Raw genomic sequence first — 15,348 nt, 5'->3', positions numbered from 1 at the left:
TTCATCTATGTGCTGAAACACATATTTGGAATCTTCTCATCTTTGGATAATCCATCTGAAAGGCACAATGTCACTATTTAACATTAATTTCATTTTTAAAACTTGGAATGAAAAACTAAATTTCATAATCAATACCCAAAATTAATAGCTTACCTGTTTCAAGTAATAAGCACTCCTGTGAATTATTTGGGCTACAAACTTTTCCAGTACTGTAAATGGTGCTCATTGTACTTAGAATTGTGTTCAACTGCAAATTAAAGATAATAAGCACTGTTAAAATGGAAAATATGCTAAATAAAATGCTAATGTAAAGATTTTTTTGCCATGTAATTTTTTATGCCTCAAAATACAGCAGTTCACATCTACTTTGCAAGTATCTTCCTTTACATAGGGCAGAAATAGCTCAGTTAAATCTTACTACTATCAACTAGCAGAGAGCCTTATAAACATGTAATAAATATATGTGGAGTGACTAAAATAAGCAGATCTACTAAAATCCCAAAACCATTTTTCACCTATGAATGCACATAGAAGTGCAAATGTTTCATTCAACATTCATTAAGTGCACGTTTATTGAACATCTACTATGTCCTACACTCTTAACAATTCTGACATGAATAAGTCACTGGTCCTCAAGAACCCTACAATGATCAGACCGAGAGGCAGCCATGACATCAATAATGACATAACAGTGACAAGGACTAAAACTGTCATTGACAATTCCGCTCCCCATATGGCAGTATGGAGAGAAGTAGATAAATTAATAACCTGCAGATTCAGCAATGGCTTCAGAGAGGAGGGGACATTAGAGCTATATCCTGGAAGAGAAGCAGAAATTGCTCAAGTAGAAGAGAGACATGAAGGGCAGAGCCTAAAAGGTGGAAGGAGGTTGGGAAAGTCATGGCACTTTCAGGGAGTGATAACATGTTGAAGGAAACTAGAGTAGTAGTGCTGGCTGAGGGAAGTGGATGGAAGACATGGGAAGAGAGAGGTAAGCAGGGGCCAGATCATGATGGATGTTCCATGCCATACTGAAAAGTTTAAACTTCACCTTGCAGGTAGAGTGTAAAGTAGACTAAAGGTAATAGAGTAAATTAGTGCTACTCAAAATATGGTCCTTAGATCAGTGCAAATCAGCAAATAGTTGGCTTCCATTCTGCATTAAGTATAGTAACTAAGAGAATAAATGTTTATAAACATTTAAAACCATTTAATATTTCCATGACACCTAGGCATGTGATCAGTGAACTTAACCAAGTATTGACCTGTGATAGATTGGTAACACAACAAGAGAAGGAGAAAGGGAGGGCTAGATCCCACCCACAGATGATTTAAGAAACAACGATGAAAGGCCCTGATTCTCCTTTTCCTATTTCCCTCTTCCATCATTCTTTTACACTGCTACAAGAGTCATTATCCTAAAACATAAAATAGATTTCATGTTTAAACCTTCAACAAGATCCTATAGTCCAAAGGAATCAATCGAAATTCCTTACCATGGCACAAAACCCCTCATAGTCTCTTTCTCTACCTGCTTTTTTCAATCTACCCCCTTCTTCCTCTCCATTGAGTTCATACATATTTGAGTATCCCCTCTTCCCAAACACTTTAAGCTCTTATATGCATTTCAGTAGTTTTCAAACCTGACTGACTGAAGGTCCCTGAATTATCTGGGACCTTTTAAAAATAAAATGTCCAGGTTCCACTTTGGCTAGATCAGGCCAATGGGCAAGACTTCACATGGTGTCTTTGTGGAAAAGATGGAGAAGCATGGAATGGATAAGATAACATGGATTAACAACTAGTTAGATAAATAGAGCCAAAGAATGCAGAATAATAAATATCAACTTGTAGGAGGATATGAGCCATATGGTTTCATCTTTCTTCTTATCATGTATTTTTTTTCTTTTTATAGATGTAGTTTGGAACACAGAGTTCCAGAGGATAAGCAACTGAGAAAGAAGACTTTGATGTTAAACAGCCAAATATTTTAGATAAAAAATATTTCAATAGGTTAGATCAAGGGTCTGTAAACTATGATCTGTAGAACAAGTCTGTCTGCTTCTTGTTTCTGTAAAGTTTTATGGGAACACAGCCATGCCCATTTGTTTATGTATTAGCTATGGCTGATTTCCCACTACAGCAGCAGAGTTGACTTATTGTGACAAAGACAATACAGCCCACAAAACCTAAAATACTTGCTATCTTTACCTTTACAGAAAAAAAAGTTTGTTGACTTCTGACCTAGAGAGATGGAATAAGTAATGTTATTTTAACAAGGGTGAATATAAGATTTCTTGAATTTGGAGAAACTAGTACATAGCAACATTTGAAGACTTTATTGACAGTGACACTGATATGAACCATGGAATTTGATTGTCTAAACCAGTGGTCCCCAACCCCCGGGCCGCAGACTGGTACCGGTCCATGGGTCCTTTGGTACCAGTCCACAGAGGAAGAATAAATAACTTACATTATTTCTGTTTTACTTATATTTAAGTCTGAACAATGTTTTATTTTTAAAAAACGACCAGATTCCCTCTGTTACATCCGTCTAAGACTCACTCTTGACACTTGTCTCGGTCACGTGATACATTTATCCGTCCCACCCTAAAGACCAGTCCGTGAAAATATTTTCTGACATTAAACCAGTCCGTGGCCCAAAAAAGGTTGGGGACCACTGGTCTAAACAACAACCATCTCCACCAAACAATGAAAACTAATATAGTCCTAAGCTGTCTTAGTAGATGTAGAGCACAGAGTGCAGAATATCACATTGCTGTTCACCTCCATACAGAACAGAACCAACTCAGAGTGCTGTGTTCAGTTTAAGGATATGGACAAATTGAAGACAGTGACTAAGATGGTTAGTGGACTCAAAACCATTGTATAGGGAGAAATGAGCAAGAGTAAAGAATGTTTAGCCTAGAGGGAAAAAAAGGCTCAAGAAGTTAAAAATATTAGCTGCTTTCATTTCTAAAGACTACTTATAGAAAAGAGCAATTTAGCTTTAGAAGGTGGAACAAAGTAGAGGCAAAGTACTTACCACTCAACGGAGGGAGTATCTTTCCATCAATTAAAGGAACCCATATACGGAACTGAGGTCTTGGAAAAAGGTCAATCACCCATCCCTAAAGCAGTTTGAGCTAAAGCTATTAGCCACTTGTTAAAGGTTGAAGCAGAGTCGAGAATGCAAGGGGGAAGGATTCGACTACAACATAAGGGTTCTCAAGTTTGGCACTATTGATATTGTGAATTGTATAATTCCTTGTTATTTGGGGGCTGTCTTGTGCATTGTAGAATGTTTAGCAGCATCTCTACCCACTAGATGTCAATAGCACTTGTCCCAAGTTGTGACCACTAAAAATGTCTCCAGACATTGTTAAATGTACCTAGGAGGCAAAACCACTCCAAGTTGAGAACTATGGACATAGACTGATTGTATTCTTCAGGTTGCCTGGTCCTCAGGAAAGTAAACTCTGTATAGGGTGTCCATATACATACAGTACAGTTCCCAGACAATCCCAGTTTAACTCTGCATCCTAATGTAATTATTATGAGTCTTCTTTCACTCTCAGAAGGATTCTAGTTTGGATGATAAATTATGTGGTCACCCCACCTAAGCAATTTTTAATGTCAGCATGCCACTCTTTGCAGATAAAGGAAGCAGCCATGGGTGATAATAATGTTTAATATTACTCAATATTTCAAGTCTCGGGATCAGTGCTAGAATGTTTACATACTCTTTTGCTCTTTTCTGGTGAGAGCGCTGATGGCTCATTCTGCTGGAGGATCTGCAATTGACGCCTGATTGTAGGATTCTGAATTTGTTGTGGTGGAAAATCTTTGGCACGCATGCACCGGTCTTCATAAAATTCAGAAAATTTGGCCCCGGCCTCATTCTGAAATGATAAAAAATAAAATTAAAATCAGAACATCACTGCTTGGACAGATAGAACAGAAGATATGATCCAAAGAACATCTAGTGGAAAATCTAGTATTTCCTAAGTGGTTTAGTTCTCTACTTTGCTGAAGGTCGAGGCTTAGGTTAAGAGTGACCAGGCCACTCTTGGTCACTCTCTTTCTGGCCCTAGTTTTCCCAAGGGTCCTGTCCCTAAAACTGGAAGTTAATTCTCACAAGTTATTCACATTGTAGAGCCCTGCAACTTATGGCCTTAGAACTGTGACGTGGGTGACTTGATCAGGATTTAAGGATAACTGTTCTAAAGGGAGAGCCTAATAGAGCTCAGCATGAACTTAATAGGAATAGAGCCCCTCATGACTATGGGAACCATGAGAAATGAGCACTAGTTTGCAGTAAGCTCCATAGTGCCATGACTTGCCAGATTGTGATCTTAAATTCTGTTCCCCAAAGAAGGTTGTCCAGAATATGGCCATTTGGTAACCGTGATGACTTTCTACTATCAAAAGAAACCAACAAGTAGGCAATAATGTCAGGACTCACTTGTCCCCCACCTTGAACATCAGCAGGCAGGTAGACTTCTCCAGATCCCTCAATGCACAAATTTTCATTTATTAAAGATTAAAATGAGCAACTACTTTGTACATTGTACTTCTCTAAACTATAGAAAAGAAGGAGCATATGAGGCAAGTAAGAGCTCCATTCTTGGAGTCAGACACCTCTAACTAGCTGTGTGACCTTGGGCAAATTACTTAACCTCTCTGAGCTGCAGTTACTTTTTCTGTAAGCTGAGAGTAATAATAGAACTTACTTCAAAGAGTTGTTTTAAGGGTGAGAAAAATGAAAAAATAAGAAAATGCTTATTAGATTATCCAATGTGCCCTATGCATTTAAAAAATTTGGTTATTTATAGAAAAAGGTCCTTGTCCTTAAGTTACTTGCAGCTTTCAGACAGGTGAGATGCATCATGAATGCTTCATTGATGACACATAACAGCATATGTTAATGTATAAACTATAAGTAAGACAAGCAGTTTCTGTTATGAAAAAAGAGAGATTCACTCAGACTAGATTTGGGTAAACTCTCATGGAGAAGGTAGAACCTAAGACAGACCTTAAAGTAGGTAGGAGTTGGATGTGTGTAGAGTACTTTGCAAAATATTTTACCTCATTTAATCTTCTTTACAACCTCATGAGAGAAAATCATTCTGTCTCCATTTTTCATATGTGCATTGAGAGGCTGAGAGAAATAAATAGTGGCATCTGGTTCTTGGATACTGGAGTGGAAAGACTCTAAGATGACTCCCACGATCCCTACTTTCTAGTGGTACACATTTGTGTGATCTCTGCCCCTTGGGTGTGAGAATAACCTACTTCTAACCAGTGGAATATACCAAATAAGACAGGATGTACATGTTTATGTTATCTATGATTGTAAATTTTATCTTGCAGGAGGACTCTGTCTCCCTTGCTAACTTTGATGCAGCAAGATGCCATGTTGTGAGCAACCCTGTAGAAAGGGCCACAAGGCAAGGAATTGAGGATAGCCTCTGGCTGACATCCTACAAGAAACTAAAGACCTCAGTCCTACAGCATACAGGGATCTGAATGTTACCACTAACCACATTAACTTGGAAGTGCATTCAGTCCCTGTCAAGCCTCAGGTGAGACCACAACTCTAGGCAGGAACTTGATTGCAACTAGAGACTCAGAAGCAGAAGATATAGCTAAGCTTTGCCTGGACTCCTGGCCTACAGAAGCTATAAGTTAATATATGTGTGTTGCTTTAAGCTACTAAGCTTATGGTAATTTTTCACACAATAGATAACTACAGATTCCAGGCATGACTGTACTTTCCAAGCCAAGGAATTTTACTTTTATTCTATAAATACTAGGAAGTCACTTAGGGGTCCCAAGCAAGCATGTGACATGATGGAAGTGGTGCATGGAAGTGACAAACATGGATCAGACAAGAGATGAAGAGAATAGTGGTGGTAGAAATGGAAAATTATTTCTCTTTAATGAGTTCACACAGCCCCTCAGGAACTACTTCTCAATTAATCTTCACAAGCAATATTGTGAGGTAGTTGTAATTATCTCCATTTCACAACTGAGGGAAATGAGGAACATAGTGGGTAAGTAATTTTCCCTAGGTCACACAGCTAGTAATTGGAAGAACCAGGGTGCCAACCCAGATCTGTTTACCTCCAAAGTTAATGCTGACTAACCATTGAAAATATATTGTATTTGACATATTCTAGTCTTCTGTCTAACCATGAATGAGTTGAAAGAAGTAAGCTATAAAAAGAAGAGTTTTTTCTACAGCACAGATTCACCTATGCAACCCTCTACTCACCTCTTAATCCCTAACCTTATTACCCAATCCAGGATGATTTACTGTCAAGCAAAATTTCTGATAAAATTTTGATATCGAATTAGAGGAATAATTTTATTCTCAATCACTTTGGAAACAATTCACAATCCCCCAAATGCCTCGGTCTTAGAACATTTTTTATTATACTGCATATAGGAACTTTGAAGATATCTGTTTTATTTTATTTGTCACTACAAGTGTTATACTTTAGTTCACAAAAAAATTTCATTTTGTTGCCTTGAATTTTGACCTCTGAGGACATACTGTTCCATCCCAAGATATTCTTTTTTTCCAGAGCTCTGGGAACCTGAACCATTTTTTGTTATTTTTTTGGCTCCATATTCCTGCATCATGCTAGTAGTATAAAATTAATTTCCATACCTATTAAATAACTCACAAGTGGAACCTGAGTCTGATCAAGTATCTAGATGAGGACTTTGCCCACCATCTATTTTGTAAATAAAGTATCATTGGAACATAAAGGCCATTTACATTGCCTATGACTGCTTTCACACTACAATGGCAGACTTGAATAGAGGTGGGAGAGCCCACAAAGCCTGAAATATTTTCTATCTGACCGGTTACAGAAAAAGTGTTTTGACCTCTGCCTTAGGTCTACATATTTACAGGAAATGTAGGGGACAAAAGAGCATTAAAAGCAATATTAAGAGGGTACAATCAGCAAGTCTAGAAAATGGAAGTTTCTATAGGACCAACAATTCAATTTCTCCACAAATAAATTGCAAAAAGAAAAAGTAAGGGAGGGACTCCATAGATTAAAAGTACAACAACAACAAAAAAGTACATCTATCAAAACCAATTGAAAGGAGAATGCCCTGGCTGGTTGGCTCAGTGGTAGAGTGTTGGCCCAGGGTGTGGATCTCCCAGGTTTGATTCCCAGTTGGGGCACACAGGAGAAGTGATCATCTGCTTCTAAACTCCCCCTCCTCCTCCTCTCTCTCTCTTTCTTTTCCTCCCACAGCCATTGCTCAACTGGTTTGAGTGCATCAGCCCTGGGTACTGAGGATGGTTCCATGCCTCAGGTGCTAAAAATAGCTTGGTTATGGGCATGGCCTCAGATGGGCAGAGCATTGGCCCCACATGGAGGTTGCTGGGTGGATCCCAGTCAGATCACATTCTGGAGTCTTTCTCTCTATCTCCCCTCCTCTTACTTGGAAAAGAAGAAAAAAAGAAAAGAAAAAAAGAAAGGAGAGGGCCTTGCTAGATTCTAATTCAAATAAACTAGCTGAATTTAAAACAGAGAGAGAGTAGGATATATTTGAATATCAACTAGCTATTTGATAATACTGAGTAATTATTAAGTTTTTGGCATGGTAATGTTATTAAGGTTGTTGTAAAAATCATTATTTTGAGATTTACAATGTAAAATATTTACACACATAAAAAAAACTATATGATGTTTGGAATTTTCTTCAAAATAATCCAATAAATTTGTGGAATTGGGGAGAAGAATAAAACAAGATTGGTTAAAATGTTGATTGATACTTGGTGAAGCTGAGTGAGAGTATTAGAAGGTTCAATATACTAATCTTTCCTCTTTTGTATCTTTTAAAATTTTTATGATAAAAAGTAAAGAAAAATCTATACAATGGAATGTGGCGATGAAAAGAAACAAAGTAATGTTACATGCTATAACATGCAAAGTGAAAGAAGCCAGTCACAGAGACCACTTATTGTGTGATTCCATTGATATGAAATGTTCAAAGTAGGCAAATCTGCAGAGACAGATAGTAGATTAGCGACATTTTAGGGCTGGATTTGGAAAAAATAGTAATTGCTATTAGTCAGGTCATTTCTTTTTGGAGTGATGAAAATGTTCTAAAATGAGATTGTGGTAATGAGTGGACAATTATATAAATACACTAAAAAGCATTGACTTGTATGCTTTAAAATGGTGAATTTTAAGGTGCATAAATTATATCTCAATAAAGCTATTGTTTAAAGCTGAAATAATAAAAGCAAAGAAAAAGATCATCTTATTCCATAAGTCCTATAATGAGGTTTGAAATCCCCATGGAACTGCTCTAAACCAAAGGATTTAGCCAAATTAATGTAATGTTCTTTCATCCAGTTACCTGGCACACTCTAAAAAGCAGTGGCATTTCCTGACCATCAGACCACCCTCTCTGGGTGGAGTTGGTGGTCGCCCGGCATCCTGTCCAAGTACTTAGATCAGTGAATAATGGCCAAATTTGGGTATACTTAAACATGTCATTTGGAGCTGCTCATGCTTAATTTCACCAAAATTACATCACTAAATGGGGGTATCATCAAGTTTTCATGACAGAAGAAAACTAGTATGAACAAAGCCTCCAATACACTTGACCTATGTTAGTTGTCTACATGAGCAACTTATCCATTCATAATTGTTGTTATCTACTGAAAAATCTTGGCTGTTCCCAACTACAGCCTTACATTTCAAAAGACAAGGAAATAAGGGACTTGCCCAAGGTATCCCAACCAGCTCACAAGAGTCATAACAGCACCAGATTTCCTGAATTTGAATGTATTTCCAGCACAATGATCTTTCCCCACCCTGTACCTGTGTGTAGATATTTGTGTGTGGCAGGGATGGTAGGATAGATTCAACAGAGACAAGAATGAAGTCTACAGTCTTCCCTTGGATATATAATAGCAATTAAAAATTACCCTGTCCTGACCCTGGCTGGTTGGCACGGTGGATAGAGTGTTGGCCTGGCATACGGACATCTGGGTTCCATACCTGGTCAGAGCACACACGAGAAGGGACCGTCCATTTCTCTTCCCCTTCCACTCCCCCTTCTCTCTCTCTTCCCCTCTTACAGGCAGTGTCTTGACTGGTCTGAGAGTTGCCCCAGGCACCAAGGATAGATTGGTTGATTTGCATCATCCCCAGACAGGGGTTGCTGGGTGGATCCCAGTCAGGGCACATGCAAAAGTCTGTCTCACTATCTCCCCTCCACTCACTTAAAAAAATATTACCCTGGCCTGATGTGACTCCAGCCCTAAAGGCAGATGAATCAGGCATGCCCAAGGATTCTAGGGGACCCCAGAAGCCAAGGGCTGAAGGGTCCCTAGAAAGCATCCAAAGGGTAAGTACGGGTTTCCTGCTCTCTCTTCACAATTTCTTATAACTTGCCCAGAAATATTTATTATGTTCTTGGAGACCTTCAAGGCTCCAAAAGGCCATTCTTCAACACCCACTTCAGCTGCATGGACAGAACTTTGGAACAGCTGTAGTAGTTACTGACAAATACTGGAACAATGAACCACGAAGTCTGCTGCAATAGGGTCCTTTTTCTCTCTTCCAGGAATAAAACTGTCCAGAACCTCCTATGTTGATAAAAAGCCTCTGAGTTTGCAAAACACACACTCACACAAAACAAACAAACAACAACAACAACAAAAAAAAACAACTTTGGATTTACAAAGGACCCTATTGCAAAAATCAAGCCAACAATAAACTTACAAAAAAGGAGCAATGTAAAAAAAAAAAGTTTTATTTTACTGAGAGAATAATTACAATTTAATTGTGAATATTCAGTTTCAAACACAAGAACTGTATTTTCTATAAAGTAAGGGGGCAATTTATTATATAGTACATGACAAGTGTTTGGTAATTAATTTCCACTGAATTTCTGAACTATTTGGAAACCTGTTTTGAACCAAGCTTTTCTCCTTATCTCTATCTGATAGACCTCTCCTAAGTAGGGAGCTTTTGGGACATTACACTGATCAAGTTTTGTTGCCTTCTGTTATTTTAAGGTGTATTCACACAACTTGATCTAAAAATCACCATACTAGATCATATCCATAGGCTGACAAGCCCAATATTCTGACTCTGATATATGGCCCAAATTTCCCTTACCATATTATCTATTGCTACAATAATACTACATAACAAATAACCAAAAACCTTAATGGTATAAGTGTTTATTGTTTATGTGCCTAGAATTACTGGAGGTTTCCAGGCAGCTCTGTTGATCTTGACTTGATTGGCTTACAACTTTGGGGGAGGCTGGTTTCTGCTGGGACAACTACTCCATGCATCTCTCATTCTTAAGCTGGCTAGCCCAGGATGTTCTTATAGCAAAGGCAAAGAAGCAAAGGGAAAGTCCCATTGTCCAAGTCCATTTCAAGCCCCCACTTGCATCATGTCTGCCAACATCCCATTGGCTGAAGTAAGTCACACGATGAGCCCAGTCATATCACCTTCAGTGGGATGGCATTGAAAAGTGACATAACCTTGGGCATTGATATAGGGAAATGTAAAGAACTGAGTCTATCACTGTACTTGACTATACTTCCTTACCCACACTGGATCTACAATCCTTACATTTGCTTACATACTTCAAGAACCTATTTACATGCCTGACCTGTAGTGGTACAGAGGATCAAGTGTTGACTTAGATTGCTGAAGTCACCGCTTTGAAGCTCCAGGCTTGCCCGGTCAAGAAGCAACTATAAGTTGATGCTTCCTGCTGCTCCCTCGCCCCCATCTCTCTTTCTCTCCTCTCTCTAAAGTCAATAAATGTTTTTTTAAAAAAGGACCTATTTCTAGTTTTAATGTCTCACTTTTTCAGATTAAAGAATGGCCTAGTTTTTATATTACTCAGAAATAAAAAAAAGAATTAAATCTTGCCATTTGCAATAACATGGATAGACCTAGAAGGTATTAGGCTGAGTGAAATAAGTCAGAAAGAGAAAGACAAATACTGTATAATTTTACTTATATGCAAAGTCTAAACAAAAGAAAACAAAAACGGACCCACAGATACAGAGAACAAGCTGATGTTCGCAAAAGCAGAGGGTTGGGGGGGGGTGAAAAAGGAATGGCCTAGTTTTACAAGTCTTACCAGTTTTACCATCTGTGATGTAAATAGCACCTCCTTCTATTTGTTGTAAATTTATCTCTTTTGAGTTTTCAAAGTCATCATCATTCTAGTATGAACAGATTTGTCTAATACAATTGTGAACACATTAACAGTATCCTGTCTTGTTTCACCTCAGACTAGTTATCTCTTTTCATTTTGAGCCAGGCTTTGTATAGTTAATTCTGCTTTCTCTCCTAACTCTCTCTGATCCCCTTAAAATATTTCAGTTGCTCTATTTTGGTGAACATTCTCCATTTCTAAAATGGCCATCAGCACCATACCATTCTAAGAATCATGTTCATCTTGGTACCTCTCATAGCACCTGCCCTAGTGCCAGTTTCATTAGGGAATATCAATATACATAAGAGAATAGAAGTAAGGGCCATTTCCCTCCACGTCCACTGCCCCGCTCCACTGGTAAAACCACACATGTGCACTAATGCAGCCTTCATCACTGCTTGCGGAAGGAGATACTGTGTCCCCTGGCTGCTTCTTGCACTCAATATTTTTACTTTACTTTAAAAGGCCCAAACTTTCTGCAGTTTGGCCACACTTCATGATTTATGTTCTTTCATTTCTGGCCTTTGCTCTGATCAACGGGTGTAATTCAAAAGTGATAGCACTTAATGATCCAGAGATGATTTTAGTAAATATCACTACATATCACTCTAGAACAGTCCTTCTCAACCTCTAGGCACTGAACAGAACTGTTACAAATCTCTTCAGCATTTATAATTCCCTCTCACACTAATGACAATGATATGTTATTATTCTTCCATGCTCAAAAGCATCAAGCCCTATTCTGGTGGTTTTGTTTATTAATTCAGTCTTCACAGCGACCCTATGAGGCAGACACAAATGTTATTTTTTTCCAGATGAAAAAACTAAGGTGCAGAGAGGTTATTTCACAAGTTCAAGTTCACCCAGCTAGAAAGTAGTGGGACCAGGATTTGAACTTTGGCAGTCTGGTTCCAGAACTCTTAGGCACATATCAGAGGCAGATTTAACAGTGGGCATACCAGGCACATGTCCTGGGCCCCAACTTCTGAAGGGCCTCACAAAACCCCAACTTTACACTTTTTTTCTAATTACATCAAGTTTAAAAGGCCTAATATTTTCTTCTGTACCCAGGACCTCAACCGACCCTAATCTGCCTCTTGGTAATGCTGCTACACATTCACCAGCACCTACAGGACCATTCAGCTGAGCATGAAAACAAACACACAGTACACTCCAGGCACCTCCAACGGAGATCAAATAAAAAGTGAGGAAAAAGCAATACTGAACAGATGAAAAGAGGTATGACAAAAACATGAGACAAGAAAAACATGATGTTCCATGACAACACTGGGCTATCAAAATCTCCAGGATTTCTTTGAGCTTTAGAAAAATAGAGAAAAAGAAACACAACACTGTTGGTAGCTTTCAAATGAGACGGTAGGTCTCAGATTTAATCTGTTCAGTGCGTGGCAGTTATTTAATTCAAGCATACAAGCTACTAATCATTTGGAAAAATAAGCCTCTGAACTACATTTTTGAAGGGATGCATTGTTGTACAAGTGCCACAAAACAAAAATCTTTTCTTAACAATGTTGTTCCATTTCCAGCCCTAATTGTGGAAGGCTATTGCTTTGAGAACGGTAAGAGAAGAAAACTCGAAACCCTTGCACTTGTCAAAGCAAGCATCCTGCTTTCCCAGAGCATTCTGAGATTTGTCAGAACTGTTTTAATTATGGTTTTTCTTGGACGGCTCTGGGTAGATTCTGTGACCTTTGGAAGTCCCTTGGAGCTTTGTGACAGTGAAGGAAGAAATTCTCAGGTTCAGCCTCACCCGACCCATTGTTAGGTAATTACTAGCTAGCTCTTTTACTAAGCCTCCAGATGCATTTTTCAGTTAATATATTATTTTAGAGAGCTTTTAGATATTCCTGTTGACATTGTGGGCTTGGAGAAGTTATTAACTCACTAATTTATAGCATTTCCATGAAATGCTTTGAAACTCTGACTATAATGAGAATTATGGTGGCAACTTTATAACGCATGTACACTGATTTCTAAGAATCTGGACTGAAACCAGCAAATTATTTTGTAACAATTTTCCAAATGAACCCCAAAGTCAATTAAGTTTAGCCATCTGGGACTCCAGAATCAGAAATACTGAGGCAAACATCCAACCACCCAGCTCAGAGCATTTCTTTGATTTCCCTTTTCAGTTTCATGGGCAGTAATCTAACCTTTAAGAAGCAACAAATACTTCTATAAATCCATAAGCACTCACCATTTTTTGGACATTCTCGTCGGTAATATTGGTGTTATAATTCCAAGAAGCAAGTGAACTTTCAAAAGACAGTTGTTCGGCTTCATAGTTAAATCGGTCCAAAAATGTCTTGGCTGCGTCCTCAGTACTGGGTTGAGCAGCAGTTACAGCAACAAGGCTGAGAATGAGCCAGCAAGAGCCTGACATCTTTCCCTGCGTGCCAAGTCCCATTCACTGAACAACTTTCCCTAGAGTAAAACCTCCTCATGAGTTTTTCTCTCTCATCAGCCTTTGAACTTGGGTTGGGCACTGAGCAGGGAAGACAGAAAAAAAAGAAGAAAAAAAAACAGTAAACAATCTGATGAACCAATATAAAGTTCATCTGGAGAGGACAGATATGTAAGCATATTTTAGAATGATTTTTTAAAGTAAATCAAATAAACAAATGTTATTCATTAATCCCAGAGAATCATAGCTCTCCTAGCTTTTATGGCCAAATCAAAACTTGTACATTTGGTTAATAAGTTCCTAAAAAGCTGTTAAAGATACACTGAAGGTGTTATAATTTTGCAGTGACCAAAGAAACCTAGAATTAGGAACCATGCGGGTAACGTTGTTACTTATATGTTTTTCAGACAATTTCATTAATAGTAAGTTATCCCTGCTTTCTTTTTATTTCAAGCTCCTATTCTTAGAAATTCTCTAATTGGGTATCATTACTAAATAAATGACTTAGACCTTGTCTTTATGGAATTAATTTCTTTCTGATAAATTTTATTTATTTTTTTTTGAGATAGAAGCATACACTCCTTCCATTTAGTTGTGCCATTGATTGCTTCTCATATGTGCCCTTACCGGGGCTCCAACCAGTGACATGGAGGTTGAACCAGAGCCCTTAGGATCGAGCCAGTGACTCCAGGCTTGAACCGGTGACCTAGGCACTCTGGGCAGTGCTCTATCCCCTGCACCACAGGGCAGGACTTCATGATAAAGTTTAATTTTCATGATCATTTTTTAAAATAATAAGACTACCCTCAATTCCACAGGTTAATTCTCCTGGTCTAGCTTGGGAAAACTAAAAAAGGTTCATTTCCTATTTCTCAGATGACCATGTTAAACACTGGTTCTATGGCTGACTTCACCGTATGCCTCCTTCCCTTTCACTTACCTGTTTAAATTTCAGTCAGAGTCACAAGGAAATAAGAATGCCTCTGCATGGTTTGAAATTCAAGGAGTGTCGATGTCAAGCTCTGGTCATCCTTAGCCATAGAATCACAGCAATATATAGTTCAAAGAGACGTCAGTAGTTATCCTGTCAAATCTCAGAAGCTGGATCAGTGTCCTCATTCCCAGAGTGTTTGTATTTATGTCATAGATTAAAAAAAAGGACACACTTTAAATGGCAAGGCTCATGAGCTTGGTTAACTGTGATTATGAAACCTTCACACAGGGAAAACATTTGTTCACCTAGAAAAACAAGTTTTCCAGGTCCAGACGAAATGGCAGTAACCAAGCCCTTAAAAAAGTTTTCACTACTTCCCCATATTCCAAAGTTGTACATATTGTAGAATAGGAAAATAATTATAAGGGTTTTCCATTATAATATCTCATTTAAGCATTATAAAAAATAACCCCTAGAGGTAAATATTTTTATCACCATTAGACAGATTATGAAACTGAGACTCAGAGAACTTAAACAAATTGCCAAACCTCACTCAGATAGTAAGTGGTACAGTCTGGACACAAATGCCTGCAGCTTGATTCTAGAATACAGGTCTTTAAATTATAGTAGTAGTCTAAGAGCAAAAATGGAGGTGCAGATCAAGAGCAGCAGAGGAACAGTGCTGATCCTGTCCCTCTGTGAACATGATAGCTTTTATTTCGCCACATCAAAGAAGTGGATTCTTACTGCCCTTGATGTG

General features: G+C 38.3%; 1 protein-coding gene across 1 annotated transcript in view; it reads right to left on the bottom strand.

Annotated features, from left to right (window-relative positions):
- Window positions 1-14,747, bottom strand: part of ACE2 (angiotensin converting enzyme 2) — a 42,117-nt gene extending 27,370 nt beyond the window's left edge. The window contains exons 1-4 of the mRNA XM_066248859.1: window positions 14,595-14,747; window positions 13,448-13,735; window positions 3,744-3,902; window positions 154-247 (exon numbers count right to left, since the gene is read on the bottom strand). Of these exons, the coding sequence (XP_066104956.1) occupies window positions 154-247; window positions 3,744-3,902; window positions 13,448-13,657 (463 nt within the window). The 5' untranslated portion in view covers window positions 13,658-13,735; window positions 14,595-14,747. The remainder of the gene's footprint in view (window positions 1-153; window positions 248-3,743; window positions 3,903-13,447; window positions 13,736-14,594) is intronic.
- Between the last annotated feature and the right edge of the window lie 601 nt (window positions 14,748-15,348).

This window comes from Saccopteryx bilineata, chromosome X (assembly GCF_036850765.1).
Source record: "Saccopteryx bilineata isolate mSacBil1 chromosome X, mSacBil1_pri_phased_curated, whole genome shotgun sequence".
Lineage (NCBI taxonomy): Eukaryota > Metazoa > Chordata > Mammalia > Chiroptera > Emballonuridae > Saccopteryx > Saccopteryx bilineata.
Note: the sequence above shows the minus strand (reverse complement) of the source record. Positions and strands in the feature narration are given on the sequence as shown.